This window comes from Crocodylus porosus, unplaced genomic scaffold, assembly GCF_001723895.1.
Source record: "Crocodylus porosus isolate Cpor-Errol unplaced genomic scaffold, CroPor_comp1, whole genome shotgun sequence".
NCBI lineage: Eukaryota > Metazoa > Chordata > Crocodylia > Crocodylidae > Crocodylus > Crocodylus porosus.
In genome coordinates, this window is record NW_017728929.1 from 919478 (window position 1) to 935665 (window position 16188).

The 16188-nt window shown below is 44.2% G+C and overlaps 1 protein-coding gene across 2 annotated transcripts in view; it reads right to left on the reverse strand.

The window, feature by feature from the left end:
• NGEF (neuronal guanine nucleotide exchange factor) overlaps positions 1-16188 on the reverse strand; it is an 85431-nt gene that overhangs the window by 25975 nt on the left and 43268 nt on the right. For both annotated transcript variants that reach the window (XM_019542878.1, XM_019542879.1), the window contains 2 exons: positions 16059-16168; positions 6614-6888 (listed from right to left, as the gene is read on the reverse strand). In XM_019542878.1, the coding sequence (XP_019398423.1) occupies positions 6614-6888; positions 16059-16168 (385 nt within the window). The remainder of the gene's footprint in view (positions 1-6613; positions 6889-16058; positions 16169-16188) is intronic.

The following is a 16188-nucleotide window of genomic DNA, read 5'->3' on the forward strand; positions in this document are numbered from 1 at the left end:
CCCCTCCCCCCCACGTTCAGCTGCTCACCACCCCCTGGTCCGTGTCCAGCCGGTATGCTGTGGGACAGAAAAGGCCAGGTAATTGTGCCATAGGACAGAAAAGATTGGGAAATGCTGCATTAAAGTGTCACATAAAAAAACTATGACATACTAACGTTCAGTAAAACAGTCTACTGCACATTAAACATCACTAAAAGAGCATGCAAATGTACTCACAATGGAGGGACTAAATTTAATGCGCATTAGAAAAGGCACATTAATACATGTGCAGATACAATGTAACCCACTCAGGTTGGGAGGTGTTCATATCAGGCGTGATAAAGCATCCTTGAAATCCCCCTAAGTTGTGCAAAGAGCATGTAAGATGGGTAGGCAAAATAGTAGACCTGGCCAGTGGCTAGACTCCATTTCCCAGCAGCCCCTGCCCACATGGCTGGGGCTGGTTTCCATGGAGACCCCAGCAACAGTTGTGCTGTGACAGCCCAAGCTGGGGGTTTCCATGGAGACTCGCCCCAGCAGCGCTGGCAAGGCACACGGCAGGCTGGGGAGCTGCTCTGGAGTGTACCTGGGATCTCACAGTGGTGATAGCAGGGTCCAGAGCCAGGGCAGAGCCATGATCTGCAGTCTGCACAATCCAGGCAGAGGCATGCAAGCAGTGGATCGCAGCTTTGCCCCAGCTTCTTTGCAGCAGTGATAGTGTGGTCCAGAGCTGAGACAAAGCCATGATTTGCTGCCTGCACACCCCTGCCCACAGCGTGCAGGCTGCAGATTGCAACTCTGCCACGGCTCTGGACCACGCTGTTACCACCACAAGATCCCAGCCAGGCTCTGAAGCAGCTCCCTGCCCTGCTGCATGCCCTGCTGCCAGCAGGGGCAGCACTGGGGAGGGCTTGGGGGCGGCTATAGCCATCCCAAAATTCCTCATAGCCACCTCTCCCAGCAATGGCACCACTGCTGCCTGCCCTGCACAGGCAGCGGCAGATGAGCCTGACCCACTCCCACCCTCAGCACACCCCCACTGCTGCCGTACAGTGCTACTGGAGCCAGTCTCCATGGAAATCCTGGCTATGCATCATCACAGCACGACTGCTGCTGGGGTCCCCATGGACATCAGCCCCAGTCACACAGGCAGGGGCTGCTGGGAAATGGAGTCCACTGATGGCCAGATCTGGCCCACAGGTTGGACTTTAGTTGCCCCTGACTTAACAGGACAGGCAGTAGGCAGGGCTGGACACAGAGCCAGGACACACAATGTAGCTGGGGGAAGGTCTCTGACTTTGTGGGAGGTACGCAAGAAGAACGAGTGCCTCAACTGACTGAAATGAACTTCCAAAAGTATTCACTATGGCTTGTATTACGAAAGTTTCTCTCATTCAAGTTGCATCTGACATCAAACCTATCATCTGCAATTGTTAAATAATCTTCTGTTGCAGGCCTCAAATCCAAGTCAAACAGTGGCAGGGTTGGGTCAGGCAAATAAAAAGGCATATGCAGACTAGTGCAAGATGTGTCACTTCTACTACTGAAAAGCACTGATTACCAGGAAGCTACTGGCTCAGTGGGGTCCAACATCCAGCCTGTTCAGGTATATGGAATATGTGGAATAATCCTATAAAGGAAAGTCAATACAGGTAGCAAGAGACAGAAGAAGGCAGAATAGAGAAAAGTCTGACAGACCGAACAAGATGGGCAGAGTTCAAGGGTTGAAAGAGAATAAACTGGACAACAAAAGTTCAATTGAGGTTGACACCAATAGCTGTCACCACATAATTCTGACTCACATTATGAAGTAATTCTGTATAACTAGCTTTTCAAAATATAATATCATGGTCATACTACCTGCTATGTCCTACTCTGCTTAGACTATACTGAGGTCCTTTGTTTTATGGTCACATGTTCCAAGTTACACACCCCTCCTTTTTTTGCAGGTTCTCTGTCATTTCGTCCATGTTAGTTCACTGTGAGGACCAAAACAATGTTTCTTCTGGCTTGTTCCTTTCTTTTTTGCATCATTAAATTATCTTCCATATAGTCAAAAAAACATCCTTGGTGATTCATGTTTGCTATGCTTGATGCTCAACAGATGTCTGGATAATTAAAGCTACCCATCAGTGATTTAGTCATTTCTGATAATTGTTCCAGTAGTATATAATGTTTTATTTCATCTGACCCCTATGGCCCGCAACATAAATCCATCACTGTTTCTTTTGCTTTTTCCCCTTTCCTACAATTTAGTCCACGTTATTTTGCAATTACATTTCACGTTGTTGTTTTATATTTTGCTGCTCTTGAATTTGCTTCAGAAGAAAAGTGTCCCTCATTCTGCCTCTTGCTGTTTTGCAAATAGAGAATCGTATCTGGACTAATATTACAATCTATGACTCATCCTCCACCATGTTTTAGTGGTGCAAGCAAGGTCATAACTGGTGTCATGAAGCATTTCTTCTGGCTTTTTATCAAAATTCCTTGCATATTATGTTTTAAAACTTATGATTATGCTATCAAGGGCTCGGTGAGCAACTGTTCACCAAGGCACCTGAGGGGAAAACCAGAATTAATGGCCACAAACTCCTGGAAGATAGATTCAGGCTCAACATTAGGAAAAACTTCTTCACAGTCAGGGTGTCCAGCTCCCTCCAGAGGTGGTACAGACACCTACCCTGGAAATCTTCAAGAGGAGACTGGGCAGTCACCTTGTTGGGGGTCACTTGACCCCCCGTTACCTTTCCTGCTTGGTGTGGGGGGCTGGACCCAATGATCTTCTGAGGTCCCTTCCAGCCTTACAATCTATGAATCTATTATTATTACACTTATTTCCTGGTTGGAGCTCTTTCCCATCAAACTTTTATTCAAGCCTTTTTGACCTGAAGTAAATGTTACTTCTTTACTTACTCAACTGTCGTATTTTAAAATCTACCTGCTAGGTCTGAACACAACCAACTGGTTGCCCATATGCTCAAATAAAAGATCTTTGCTCTCTATGGAAGATCTCAACATTAAAAGAATACAAAGTGCTTGTGTTGCAGTATATTATTAATTATTCTGGGAAGAAGCGACTTCCTTCATCAGGCAGAAGAAAAAAAACAGGCCATAGATAGACCAGTGATTCTCAACCAGGGTGCTCTCGCACCCTGGGGCACCTTGACACCTTTTCAAGGGTGCTGTGGGGTGTCATGCAATGTTAGCACTGATAGGTGTGCAATGATTCACAAGATACAGCCAGAGACTTCAAAAAAGGAATCCATAGTTAAAACTGTTCTGACATGCTGTGGTCTTTCTGAGTTCTTTCCAACAGAAGAATTGCTCTATTACTTTTCTGCATCAAAAAACAAGTGAAAGTTTAAGAGCTTGCATTTTCCAAGGGATGACTGTCCAAGTCTATTGAGGGGTTCCTTGAGTCTAAAAAGGTTATGAACCATTGACTTAGACTACCTGATCTACAAAGCCTTTAGGGAGTTAGAGCCTTAAGGCATGGTGGAAGGCGGAAGCAACCCCTGTATCTCAGAGACGGAATAAAGAAAACCACAGGTTTCTAATCTGAGATCAGGGCATCCTCTTAGGAAGAGCATGGGGATCCTTAAATTTACTTAGCTCTCTTCTTTCCCATCCAAGGAAGAAATTAGATTTGAAAGATCTGATAGAAGCCACCAACCAGGGGGCCTGGGAAACCAACTTTACTATTTTATCTAAGAAGGGCACTGAGTTGTGGACCACCCTGAAGAAGACCCATCCTCTGTTGGATGAACAGTTTTCACGGCACATCATTAAAGAAAGTCCATCCTGTTTGTTGCTTCTGGAGTATGCTGCAAGAATCCATAACTGAGGCACTTAATTTGGGACCTGTCTTACAGGAGTAATCACCTCAAAACTAAAGTGGAAGGCTAATACCATGTTATAACTCCTCCTAGCTACAGCTGTGCATCAGATCAGTCTCCAAAATGTGCCTCATATTTAATATTAGGAGTCTCTGAAGACATCTCCCACCTTGATCATATTTTGCACATTTAAGTCTCTGAAGTTATTATGTTGCATTTTTTCAACCTCTCCATATGTATTACTTGTTTCAACATGGACAACGACAAACTGCTTTCTGCAGCATTCTCATCCCTCTTTTAGTCAACTATCTTACCCTGGTGCCCAGGGCACAACAAAGTATCTTGTTTTCTTTATTTTGCCAATGGCCCACTCCATGCTTTTCAGTCATCTCCTATAACAACAACTAATTTGTATTCCTGGCAAGTGCCATCTCTTTAATTCTTATCTGTGCTGTATTGTGAGCTGCTGCGCACTACCACTTCTTTCTCTGTCTCAGCTCCATCCAGGATATGCTATCATTGCCTTGCACACTAGTAAATAAAGCCTTTTGCTGGCTCTTCCTTTTCATTCTCCTCTTATGGGCCTGTGCGTTCTACTGCCCAAGTAAGTCTCTTGTTGCCCCTCCTCACTGGTTCTGTAACAGTATGTTAAGTCATTACCTCTGCCATTGCTTTCATGATTAAAATGGGTGAGAGAAGCAGAGGCTTTTACATGGCTTCTGACTTTTCTTGCACAGCTACATAAATGGGAAGTTCTCATTCAGAAATCTGAATACACTTCATCCTCTGTATCAGTTGCCCATTCATCTTATTCCCCCTAGACTCTTCTAAATTCATCCCTGGCAAAAGTGAGTGTAACTCCCACGCAGCTGTGCATGGCTTGATAAGACTTTTTAGTTAATTTCTTCAGTATATTCCAAGCACTTCCAGTTTTCTTTGTCTGATGCTCTCCCCAAAGCAAATCCCCTGTTCTGTTCAACATGCACCAATCTACTATCATTTGGTAACCTTCTGGTTTGAAGTGACTTTATGAAGTCACTCTCATGGAGCTATCTTCAAAACATTCCAGAAAGAATAAACAGCAAGAACATTTCAGCTGTAATACACGCCAGAAAAAGGACAGTGCTTCCTAAAGACACTCTCTCAGCTCCATCTGCCTCATTTTTATGGTATTCCAAGAGAGGAAGAAGTGTTCCACACATTTAACATCTAGCTCCAGCAGCAAAATATTTTGCCTATAAAAGATCTATAGGTAACAAATGTCACTCAAAAGGAAATGGTAATTGCTTTCAGATCCATAATGCAAAATGCTAAATTTGTTTTCCTGTGCAGTATTTTCTCCATTTTTGAATCAGAAAGGAGGAAGAAAGCTTAATATCTAAATATCAGATTGTGTTTGTGATGCTGGCAGTTGGAAGTACCTTGTTTTGACAGGTAAACAGAACAAATCTAACGTGGAAGTTGCCAACAAGAAATGAGAACATGGAACAGCAAGATGCCATTTTAGTCACTTTTCAGTCATAACCTTAACACTCTAAAAGCTTGTCCTGTCAGCCTAAGAGAGCCCCATATAAATGCTCAGGTCCCAAACTAATATAAGAGTTAACAGCATGCACTCTTATCTCACCCCTGCCCAATAACATGGTGGGGGAATGACTTCAGAAACATTTAATACATTTTAGCTATGCCGCTCCCACTGACTTTAACAGATGCCACTCAAAGCACTGGATATCTGCTAGAATGGGCCATTAGTCTGTCTCAATCATAGGAGCTTGTGTTAGCTGGACAGGGGAGCAGGGAATTCTCAAGGAAAGGAAGTACTTAATTGCCTGTCTAAAACAGTACTTTGAAGATCTTCATCTGGAGAACCCATGCTGTGCAGCACTTACACAGCCAACTATAGTAAACGTGCACTAGTCGTGCAATCTTGTACAATAGCAAAGAGCTCTCACACTGTGTACTAGTGAACAAGAGTTGTACATTTCCATTGTATATACAATTTACTATCAACACAGTTCTATGCATTAAAACAGAAGGTTTATGATTTCGTTCTTGCCCAAAATAGTAATTGGCTGTCAACTCATACAGCTGACAGATGCTTTCATTCATGTGTGCATTATTGCCACAGCCCTGAGTGGAGCTACTGCACCAGGGAAGGGGAGGCCATTGCTTTGTGAACAGTACAAAAACACTGTATGGTTAAAGTACAGGTACTTTTGTCATAATTTTTGACCCAGTTTTGTATAATGGAACAGTTATTTCTCTCTCAAAGTGGGGACAGATACAAAGCATCAACATCTAAAAATAAGGAAACTCCATTGAGGTTGAAGATTAATTTTAGTCTTTTTTTTTTTCTTTCCTCGAATTCCATTAAATTCCAGTGCTAATACACTGCAGTTAACCATTTAACTCTTCCTAGAAGCAGTTTCCTGCTCCTGACATCAGAAGAGGATCACCCCGCAGGGGGCTCAAGGGAGTACTGTGAATTGCTGTGGACTGTAAATTGCTGATAGTAATAATGCTATCAAAATAAAAGCTACTTTCTCTTTTGCCACAGAAATCTCCAGTATTGGTGCCTCTTCTGAGTTGGGGAACAAAGCATACAGGGTTTCCTCATGCTCTTTAGAATAAAATAAATGATAGCAAGTAATATTACAATCACTGGGCTATTTAATAGCCCAAGAATTTCCTTATTTTTAAATGTTAATATTTTTGTCTTGAACAACATTAGCCACATCCACACTAAGTGAAAACTCAGCAGAGAGACACTCCTCGTTCTCTCCCATGGTTCCCATTACCTCTTGCAGTTTGATCTCATCTGGCTGGAGGATATTCAGGACACCGCTACTCCTGATCTCTGGAAGATCCTGCCACAAGTTAAACCTAGAGGTGGAATTCCTCAGCAAATTGATTTGGGGGACAGCTTTGCTTTCTACTGTATTTGTGGGTTCTGCTTCTGATAGGGTTTCCTCACTGGCTGAACACTCCTCAGTGTCTGTCTGAGAATCCTGCAGCCGCCGGGTTTCAATCTCCTGACGCGTAGATTTATCTCGATATTCCTGATATAGGAGCCCTAGAAGCCAACAGAACTGTTAGAGAGCAATTGCTGATGAAAAGAAGAAAAGGATAACAGGGGCTGATTTTTAGAATTAATCCGTGATTTACAGTAATTTTTCTCAGCAGAGATGTAGAACATTGTCCATTCCACAGTGAAAGAGAAAATCTGGGTTTTGATATCCCAGTCTCAATCAAAAGTGGAAAGAATAAAATCAGTGCCATTTTAAACAAGATGGATGTGTTCAGTAATCTGTGATCACTCTTCACAAAACTAGAAGGGCCTGCAGCATTAGATCACTTTCTGTAAGTAAAAAGGAAACTGCCTATGTTACTCAGCAGGGTCTTTAAAGAGAGCTACAACCTGTATCTTTATATTTTAGATAACTATATTACTAAAATCTCCAATCTGCTGAAGATATGGCTTTACATTAATTTGTTCTACCCAATAAAATGAGTGGGAGAGTCTCACACTGACTACAGTAGGGACAGAATCAGACCTTGAAGGAGGGAAAAGGTACTGTATACAGGATGACCTGAGCCTGACTCAGGAGACCTGAGTCCAGTTACTGGTTTTGCCACTGACTTTAAGTGACTTTTCCTGGTGCATCTGTTCCTTACAGTATATCTCTATTTCACAGAGATGTAATGAGACTAAATTCATTATTGTCAGTAAAGCGCTTGAATACTACAGAGATCAATACCACAGAAAAGCTTTAAAATAAACTATATTTTAAGGGAAAACTGCAAATAGTTTACTCATTCCAGCAGTCCTTAAGGCTGCATTGTCATATCTAACTATGTACTGTGTGTCTGAGAATACGGAATTATAATTATTAATTTTTGTTTATCATATAGCCAGGTAAGACTTCAGAATCTGGGGCAACGGGAATAGCACAAAATGGAACAAAACTCCGTTCTGATCTAGTTGCCTACCCCTACAAAAAAAGAACTGAACATTTTTGGGGGTAAACAGAAAAGGTTTATGATCCAGTATTTTTCATAGGGGTACTGTTAGACATCATGTTTCACCCTTCACAGCCATCTGGTGGGACCAATAATACCAATTGTTTAAATCCAAACATGAATTGCTAGATTTGAAGATACAAAAGTGCACACTAGTCTCCTGTGAGTCATTCTCTTCATTTACTCAAGTTAAAGGAATGCAATTTGTTATCTCCCCTGAATCTCAGAAGCACTGCACAATGGAAAATTAATGTGACTGCAGGTGCCAAACAACAAATACTTAATTAATTTTGTTTTAATTAATAAGGGTTAAAATCCATCTGGTAAAATATACTCTTGACTGTGTGTTTCATGAGCAGCTTCTACATAATAAAGCAAGATACATTTAAGTGGGGCATGTGTGTAGGAAAGAATCTATGAAATCTCTGTAAAGGGTACTTCAATTTTCTTGAAATTCAGTATCAATTCCTATTGAGCCTATACTCCCAGATGCCAAGAGTTAACAGAAAAACTGCGGACATAAGGAAAGCTTTATCACATTCTGTGAGCATATCCTGTTATCTGCTCTTTCTAGATAGATATTGAAGATTGGATTAAAATAGCAATAGGAGTAGCTGTACCTTGGAAACCATGCACTTTTCTGTTAGCTTCCTACACTATATCTAAAGAGAAGAGACTTCACTTTAAGTTTATCATGCTGCTGCTACTTACATACTGTCTCTGCATCTGTTTTGCTCGCAAGATTTTAGGACCTGTTTCTATCTATTTATCATTAAGTGTGATCATATCTGTACAGGACACAAAGTCTATCATGGGATGCTTATGTGCTAATGCTCTGATGCACAAGGATCCATGGCCCTCACTGCCTTAACAGGATCAAGCTGCAGGAGAGTAGAGCAAGCCAGGAAATGTCATTCCTGAAGTAGATGTGCTAAAATTCAACCCCAGGGAAATGCATGCTGGGAAATAAGGGGGATCTATATATTTTTTTAAAAAATCTTCCTTTTCCACAGAAGACAAGGGATGGGCCCTCAAGGAAGGCAGCTGTACTGGTAGATCTGACAATGGGCAATTAAACCCTTTTTGTTTTGTTTTTTGTAACAGCTTTATTTTTTTGTGTGAAGATTTTGAGGCAGACCCTTTTAATGGGGATCGAAAGTGAGGGCTGTTTCTTTTTTGAAAGATGAAAAAAAGCCACAGGCAGTAATGTTTTGTTTTTTGTTTGTTTATAGGTTCCCAATTCTGAGCCACATTTTTTTGACCTGCTAAAGAGGGAAGATGCTGTCCATATCTCAAGGAGCCTTCCACTGAAATACAGAAGCAAAGTAGATGTGTACAGCCTGATCTGAATGACCAAGGCAAGTTGCTACAGGGTGTCGTGGAATTCTTTCTAATAGGTCTTTAATACCACAATCAACCTGGAAGTGACAGTGGAGACATTTCAGGAAGAAGCTGAAGGAAGACAGATGCTGCCTAGGTATGTGCAACAGAAAAGGGGTGTCTCACAAAGGGATAGCATGAAAGCACAGGTAACTTTGGATGGAAGAGGAAATGGAGGATGGTTGGTAGAAATTTGAACTGAACAAAGGTACAAAGCAGCAGAAGAGTGAGACATGGAATTGAAGATCAAGGCAGTGGCAGAAGTGGGGAGAGGCATGCTGGCAAGGATGGAAAGCTTGGACTTGATATAGAAAGCAAGGGGAATTAGCAACGTGAGAGCAGCAGTGTTTTGGGACGGACTGGGGAAATGCAAAGGAAGACTTGGGAAGACCAAGAACAAGGTGATGGCAGCTAAGGAACAGGAGAGGCATTTTAGATGGAATCAAAAGAAGGAATGGACTTTTAAGAAACTGGAGAGGCAGAAACTATGATTTGGGATTGGTCTGGATATGGGGAAAGAAACTGAGAGGAGTCAGAGATAACTTAACATGCCTCTTGATACAAAAGGACTTAAACGTTTTGTAGAGTAAAGGAGATCTGGGTGTTAGCTGGATTAAATACAGCTCCTTAATGTACTAGTTTGGATTATTGGCAGTTGATTAGCATTACTAATCTTACAATAAGAATGGAAACAGTTGTGTAAAATTGCTTTAAGTGGCTAAAATCACACTTTGCATTGTGTAGTGTTCATATGTTATGCCTATTGCTGTTTTAAATTTCTTCCTTTGCTTTTATTTTATTTCATTTTGTCCATAATATTGGACAGAATGTTTTCAAAACAGTGCTTATAACTGGGGAAAAACCATTTGCATTTCTAGTCTCCAGTGCTCTTAATCTTACCACTTGCTGCACTGACAGAAACAAAATCTTTTCTCTAAAATGATTCACATTAGTTTCAGGCACTGAATGGATTCCTCTACTTCAAATTCCTTCTCTCCTCATTCCAAGAAACTACATTATTATGGTCATTTGGAATTAATTCTGGATCACTGTGCCCACTAGGGTTGGACTCAAAATATGGTCCCTTGACAATCAAAAATTTGCCTCTCCTCTCTGTAGGACTGTTCCCAGAGACTGAGCTCATAGCTATCAAATATATCTTCCTACTAATTATATGTATGGCAACCAGGTCATATTATTTAAGTCTTAGGATTTCTTTTAAACAAATTTGTCAAGCTTTTTACTAACATGTTAACACTAAATTAAGAACGTAACAGCATATGTGCCCCGGGAAATTAGTAGGCATGCACCCAGGAGGAGAAGAGATCAGACAGCATGCACACAGAGGCTAGGGACAGAAATTACACACAAACTGGTATAAGTGATCAGAGACTGGTTCAAAGCTGTAACAGTAGCAGTTTAGTGCACATAAACTGGTTTCATCCATTTTGAAAGCAGTTTTAAAATAAACCTGGATGGTAGGGCTGTGAGAAGCTTTGGTAGCTGATTCGATTCAGAGGAGATTTGGCCCAATTTTTGGGGACCAAATCTCTGAATCCAAATCAAACTGGGAGACCAAGTAAAAGCTCTGAATAGATTTGTAGCATCCAAATTGGTTCCGAAAAGCTCTGGAAAATTCAGAGATTCAGCCATAGACTAAACAGGCAGCTGACAGCTGCTTCCAGCTGGTAAGTCTGTTGGGGTTGGGGGAGGGAGGGATCGGGGCAGGGGCTGGGACAAGCGGCCCAGCCTGGGCATCGGGGCACGTTACTCAGGGAGGGGAGTCGGGGGACGGGTGTGGGATGGGGGCATGGTAGCACTGGGAGCAGGGGTTCTGTCCTGCTGCTGCTTGCCCAGCCAGGGTGGAGCAGTACGCAGGCATGATTTGCTCCAGGAAGAAGGGGGCAAGCCGCAGCATGGCAGAACCCCCGCTCCCAGCACTGCCGTGCCCTCATCCCGTGCCCCCCACGCCAGCTGGCAAGTGGCAGCAGGGCAAAGGCCCCATGGCTCCCCACACCAGGGCAGAAGCAGGCACAGTTGGAGGAGTTGCAGAAGAAGCCTTCATGGCTGCCCTGCCTGGCCCCATCCCCTGCCCAGCTGCAGCCTCCCAGCACTTAAAAAAAAAAAAAAAAGTCCTGCACTCACTGGATGCAGGAGCTGCGATTGGAGCCTCAAGGCACTGATGGCAGAACCCCGCTACGCAGCGCAGGGCAGTAGGAGGCAGCGGAGATCGCCTCCCCCACCTGGCATCCGTGTGGCAGCTGCCCCATGGCGCGGGTGCAGTGTGATTCAGCAAGGTGCCAAATCTTGTCTGGGAGCTGGGGCAGCTCTACCTGTCAGCCGGAGCTCCCAGTTCAATTCCCCAGCTCTCTGTTCATTTCCCCAGCTCTTCCCAGAGGGCACGGCCCCTGGATCTGTATGCGGGATTTCAGCAGGCTGCTGCTGCTGGCTGGGGAAATAGCCTAGAACCAGGGCCATCACCAGCTGGCAGCAGCAGCCTGCTGTCATTCCACATCATCCGGGGGTTCGTGGCCCCCAGGAAGAGCTGGGGGAAAGATCGGGGAGCTGGGGAATTGAACTGGAAACTGGGGGAATGTTCAGGGACTTGAACATTCCCCCAGCTCCTGGCTCGATTCCCCAGCTCCTGGTTCAATTCGCCTGGGAGCTGAGGCAGCTCCATGTATCAACCCGAGCCCAGCAGCACTCAGCCCCAGTTCCCAGGCAGTGCGCAGCACCCTGCCAAGTCACACTGCACCTGTGCCATGGGGCAGCTGCCACATGCGTGCCAGGTGTGTGGGGCCAACCCCACTGCCCCCCATTTCCCAGCGCTGCATGGGGAGGTCTTTGCCATGAGTGCCCAGAGGTCCCAATCACCACTCCTGTAGCCAGTGAGTGCAGGGCTTTTTTTTTTTTTTAAAGTGCTGTGACTAGGCTGGGGCCAGGTAGGGGATGAGGCCAGGCAGAGCAGCCATGGGGGCTTCTCCTGTGGCTCCCTCTGCCCAGCGAGAGGCAGGCACAGCTGGAGGAGCCACAAAAGAACCTGCAGCTGCCCAAGTGTGCTTGCCTCTCCCTGGCAGATCCGAATCATTGAATCTCTCTGAATCAGCACTGAATCTCCCAAAGCTCATTCAGCTGAATCGATTCAGGACAGTGATCCGAATCTCCAGATTGAATCACTGTCCTCTGAATCAGCCAAATTCAAATCCAAATCCAAATCAAATACTTCCCTATTCACACAGGCCTACTAGATGGATGCAGTATCAAACTTAACTGATTTATGTTAAATTGGTTTATTGAACTTCTGTCCCAGAACCCCTTCAGATTCAAGTTAACTCACAGTCCTCCAGCATCCCAGAATGCTGTGCACATCTCCTTGGGAGGTGGGCAGGCTAGCTTTGGCCCAAGCTGTCTGCTGCAACCCAGTCAGGAGACATCCTCTAGTGCCAAACTCCGCCCCGCCTCCTGACTTGCACCACTGCAGGCATGTGGCTGCATTTCCTGAATCAAACATGAATGTCTATTTGCTTGCTTATTGGTTCAATCTATGCAGCTTTGACCTACCTGTGAAAACTGATTTGATTCAGCCTTGGGCTGTCCTTAATTGTTCACCACCTCCCTAGACTGTGTCCAAAATTCAACCATTTTATCTGATATCTGGTGTTTGGATCACTCAAATCTTCCTCTGCAGCATTCTTCCCAATTAATTTGGTTGTCTCTTTGGTCCAAACTTACTATGGCACCCTCCTTGCCAACAACCAAACAGCTAACTCCAAGCTTCTACTCTTGGCAACTCTCTTCAATGGTTTAAGTAGCCTAACTGTGGGTCTTGGCTTGACAGCTCATTGGATCTCTGGAAGATTTCCCATGATGGCTTGTTATAGGCATTAGTCTTTGTCTCTCTGGAACTTAGCTCTTCTCAATTACCAAGGAATCAACTTTGACAACTTTAGAAATGCAGCTTTCCAATCCCCTGTTCAGATTGTTGGATTCTTGTGCAAAGAAAATCTTTAAGGAGGAGGTAATGTTCCAGAACATGGAACCTCAGAATTCAGACTCACATTGCGGAAAACCAGGAAATGCCTCAAGAATCCCCTGTACCAGCTCCCCCAAAGAACAACATATTCAGGCTAAAGACATGCAAGCCACAACCTTGAGTAAAACAGGTAAAGTGACACTTCCCTCACGCCTCCATATAACCTTAGTACTCCCCTTACATGGAGATCTCCAGACACTCAGAATATCTTGTGCTGCCAGTGCACATACTACATTTGTGTCCAATGCAGGTGTAAAAGATTACTCCAGTTTGTGTAATCCAGCAAGTATTTTAGTAAGATCTCTTCATTTCTGTCTTGGCAAATTTGTCTCACTTTTTTGTCTAGGCAAAAAAGTGCGTGAAAAAAATTGCTACAGCTATCAGCTGCTCCATAATTACAAAGACAAAAAAAATCTTCATTTATGAAACCAATGAAGGTTGCTAAGCGACAACAGTTAAATTACCTACGACATAACTTACTGAATTCAAGTACTCAAAGACAATGAGATAAGGAGACAAGGAGAACTTAGTCTACATCAATCACATGTGACTTATAAAGATGTGCAGTTCATCATAACAAGACAACTTCATTCTGACCCATCAAATGCTGAATTTTTTGCTATCCATATTTCAATACTGAACTATTTACTTAAACAAATACTGAAAAATAAATTCACTCATGTGTTTTTTCACTTGGCAACTGACAGTGGAGAGTGTTTCTTGTAACACATTTAGTTGCAGGGGGGTTTGTTTTGTTTTATAGTTTAATTGTTTGTACTGGGCACATGACCTCTTTTAATGCTTTACTAATACTGTATTCACTGATATAAAAAAACATGTAAATCTAAGCCTCCCAAATTACACATTTAATTAAGATTATCTGCAGCCTTGTGTTTGTTACTGTCATACTTGCCTTTCTCCTCCTTTTTCAATTCCCCTTTGTGTTACATTTTGTCTAATTTAGGACCAGATCATGCAAACTGATCTGTGTAAAGGGACCCCATCAAGGCCACGGGGGTTCCACTCAGATCCTGAGACCATTCTACAGAAATCAAATGATAGTATAAGAGTCTGATGACAAACTTTTGGGCCAGGATTGTTTCTTATTGTAGGTTCAATCAGCTCCTAGCATGAGGAGGCTCTGATTGTTACTTCTAGGTACTGCTATTATATGAAAGCTTAATGGGAAAGTGTACTTATCACAGTTACGAAAAAAAAAAGATCTGCATTTGAGGTTCAGCAATATTTGCTAGTAAGTTTTTGTTTCTTAATCCAAAGGGTTTTATGTTGTATTTATATTTTGAGATTTTTGCTGAAAGTATAGTATTTATTTTGGTTTACGCAAAGGTGGCTGTGTTGTCACGCTCTGTACTCCAGTGAGCCCTGGAGAAGCTAGAAATTCCCTATTGTTCCTTTGAGGGAGGAAGAGACTGACTGGAGTTGAATTGAACGTCTTGGCACAATTTGATCTGGATTTGGTTTTAGTTTCTTTTCCCTCTATAGCTTTCTCTGTAGGGTAGCCCAAGTGGAAAAAAAATGTATGCTAGATCAACACTGGCTCATGGTTGGGGCATGTGGACAATGGCAGAGAGGGGGAGATGCCCCATTTTAGTGTCAAAAAGGTCTATTTAAGTGGCTTCAAATTGTGGTTTGTTTGCCTATCTTGGTCTATTTAGATTTCCCATGCTCTGTGGGCCAGGGGCCTTCTGTGCGCAGGCAGGTCCTGATCCTGTAAATGGCTGTTTGATGCTCCTGTGTCACAAATGAGTGACAGAGAAGAGACAGGTAGTTAGCTATGTTAGTCTGAAGTCAGGCAGAAGACAGAGTAGAGAGGCACCTTAATGATGATCTAATGCAGCAGCTCTGCAGAAAAGGACCTGTGGGTTACAGTGGACAATAAGCTGAATCTGAGCTAGCAGCATGCCCTGGTTGTGAAGAAAGCTAACAGCTTACTGATCTGCACTGGCAGAAGTGTTGCCAGCAAATCAAGGGGCATGACTATTCCCCTCTATTCAGCACTGGTGAGGTTACATCTGGAGTGCTATGTTCAGTTTTGGGCCCCCCCCCACTGCAGAAAGGATGTGGACAAATTGGAGACAGTCCATCGGAGAGCAACAAAAATGGTTTGGGGACTGGGGGACATGACTTGTGAGGAGAGGCTGAGGGAACTGGGCTTATTTAGTCTGAAGAAGAGAAGACTGAGAGGGGATTTAATAGCAGCCTTCAGCTATCTGAAGGCAGGTTTGAAAAAGAATGCAGCTGGACCATTCTCAGTGGTGGCAGATGAGAGAACAAGGAGCAATGGTCTCACATAGCAAGGAGGGAGGTTTAGGATGGATATTAGGAAAAACTTTCTCGCTAGGAGGGTGATGAACTGGAACAGGTTACCCAGAGCGATGGCAGAATCTCCATTTGGGGGGTTTCTAAGACCCATCTGCACAAACTCTTGGCTAGGATGCCGCAGTGGGGATGTCCTGCTCTGAGCAGGGGTTGGACTAGATGCCCTGAGGTCCCTTCCAGCCCTCATTCCCTCTGATACTAAGAAGCTGCACCTCGGGTTGTATCCATCCTGTGCCCCTTCAATGTCCAAATAACATGCGTGTGGTTGAGTCTGCAGGTCTCTGCCCTGCCTTCTGCGACCCATCATCGCTGCCCTACCCGGGGCCTGGGTGGCTGCCTGTCCAGAAGCGGCCTCTCCCGGGAGGGAGGTGGTGCGGGAAGCGGGGGCTGGAGCGGGGTGTAAGGACGGGGGACGGGAGCCCCTCCCTCCATCCCTCCCGGCCGGCCCGCGCCCCGCGCCCCGCACGTACCGATCTGCTCGATGAGGCTCTTCCAGGACTCTGCTGTCAGCGGCTGGATGGGCTGCAGCGCCTCGGGCTCGGGCGGGCGCTCGGGGCTCTCGGCCGCTGCGGGCGACTCCCTGCGGGGACAGGCGGTCGG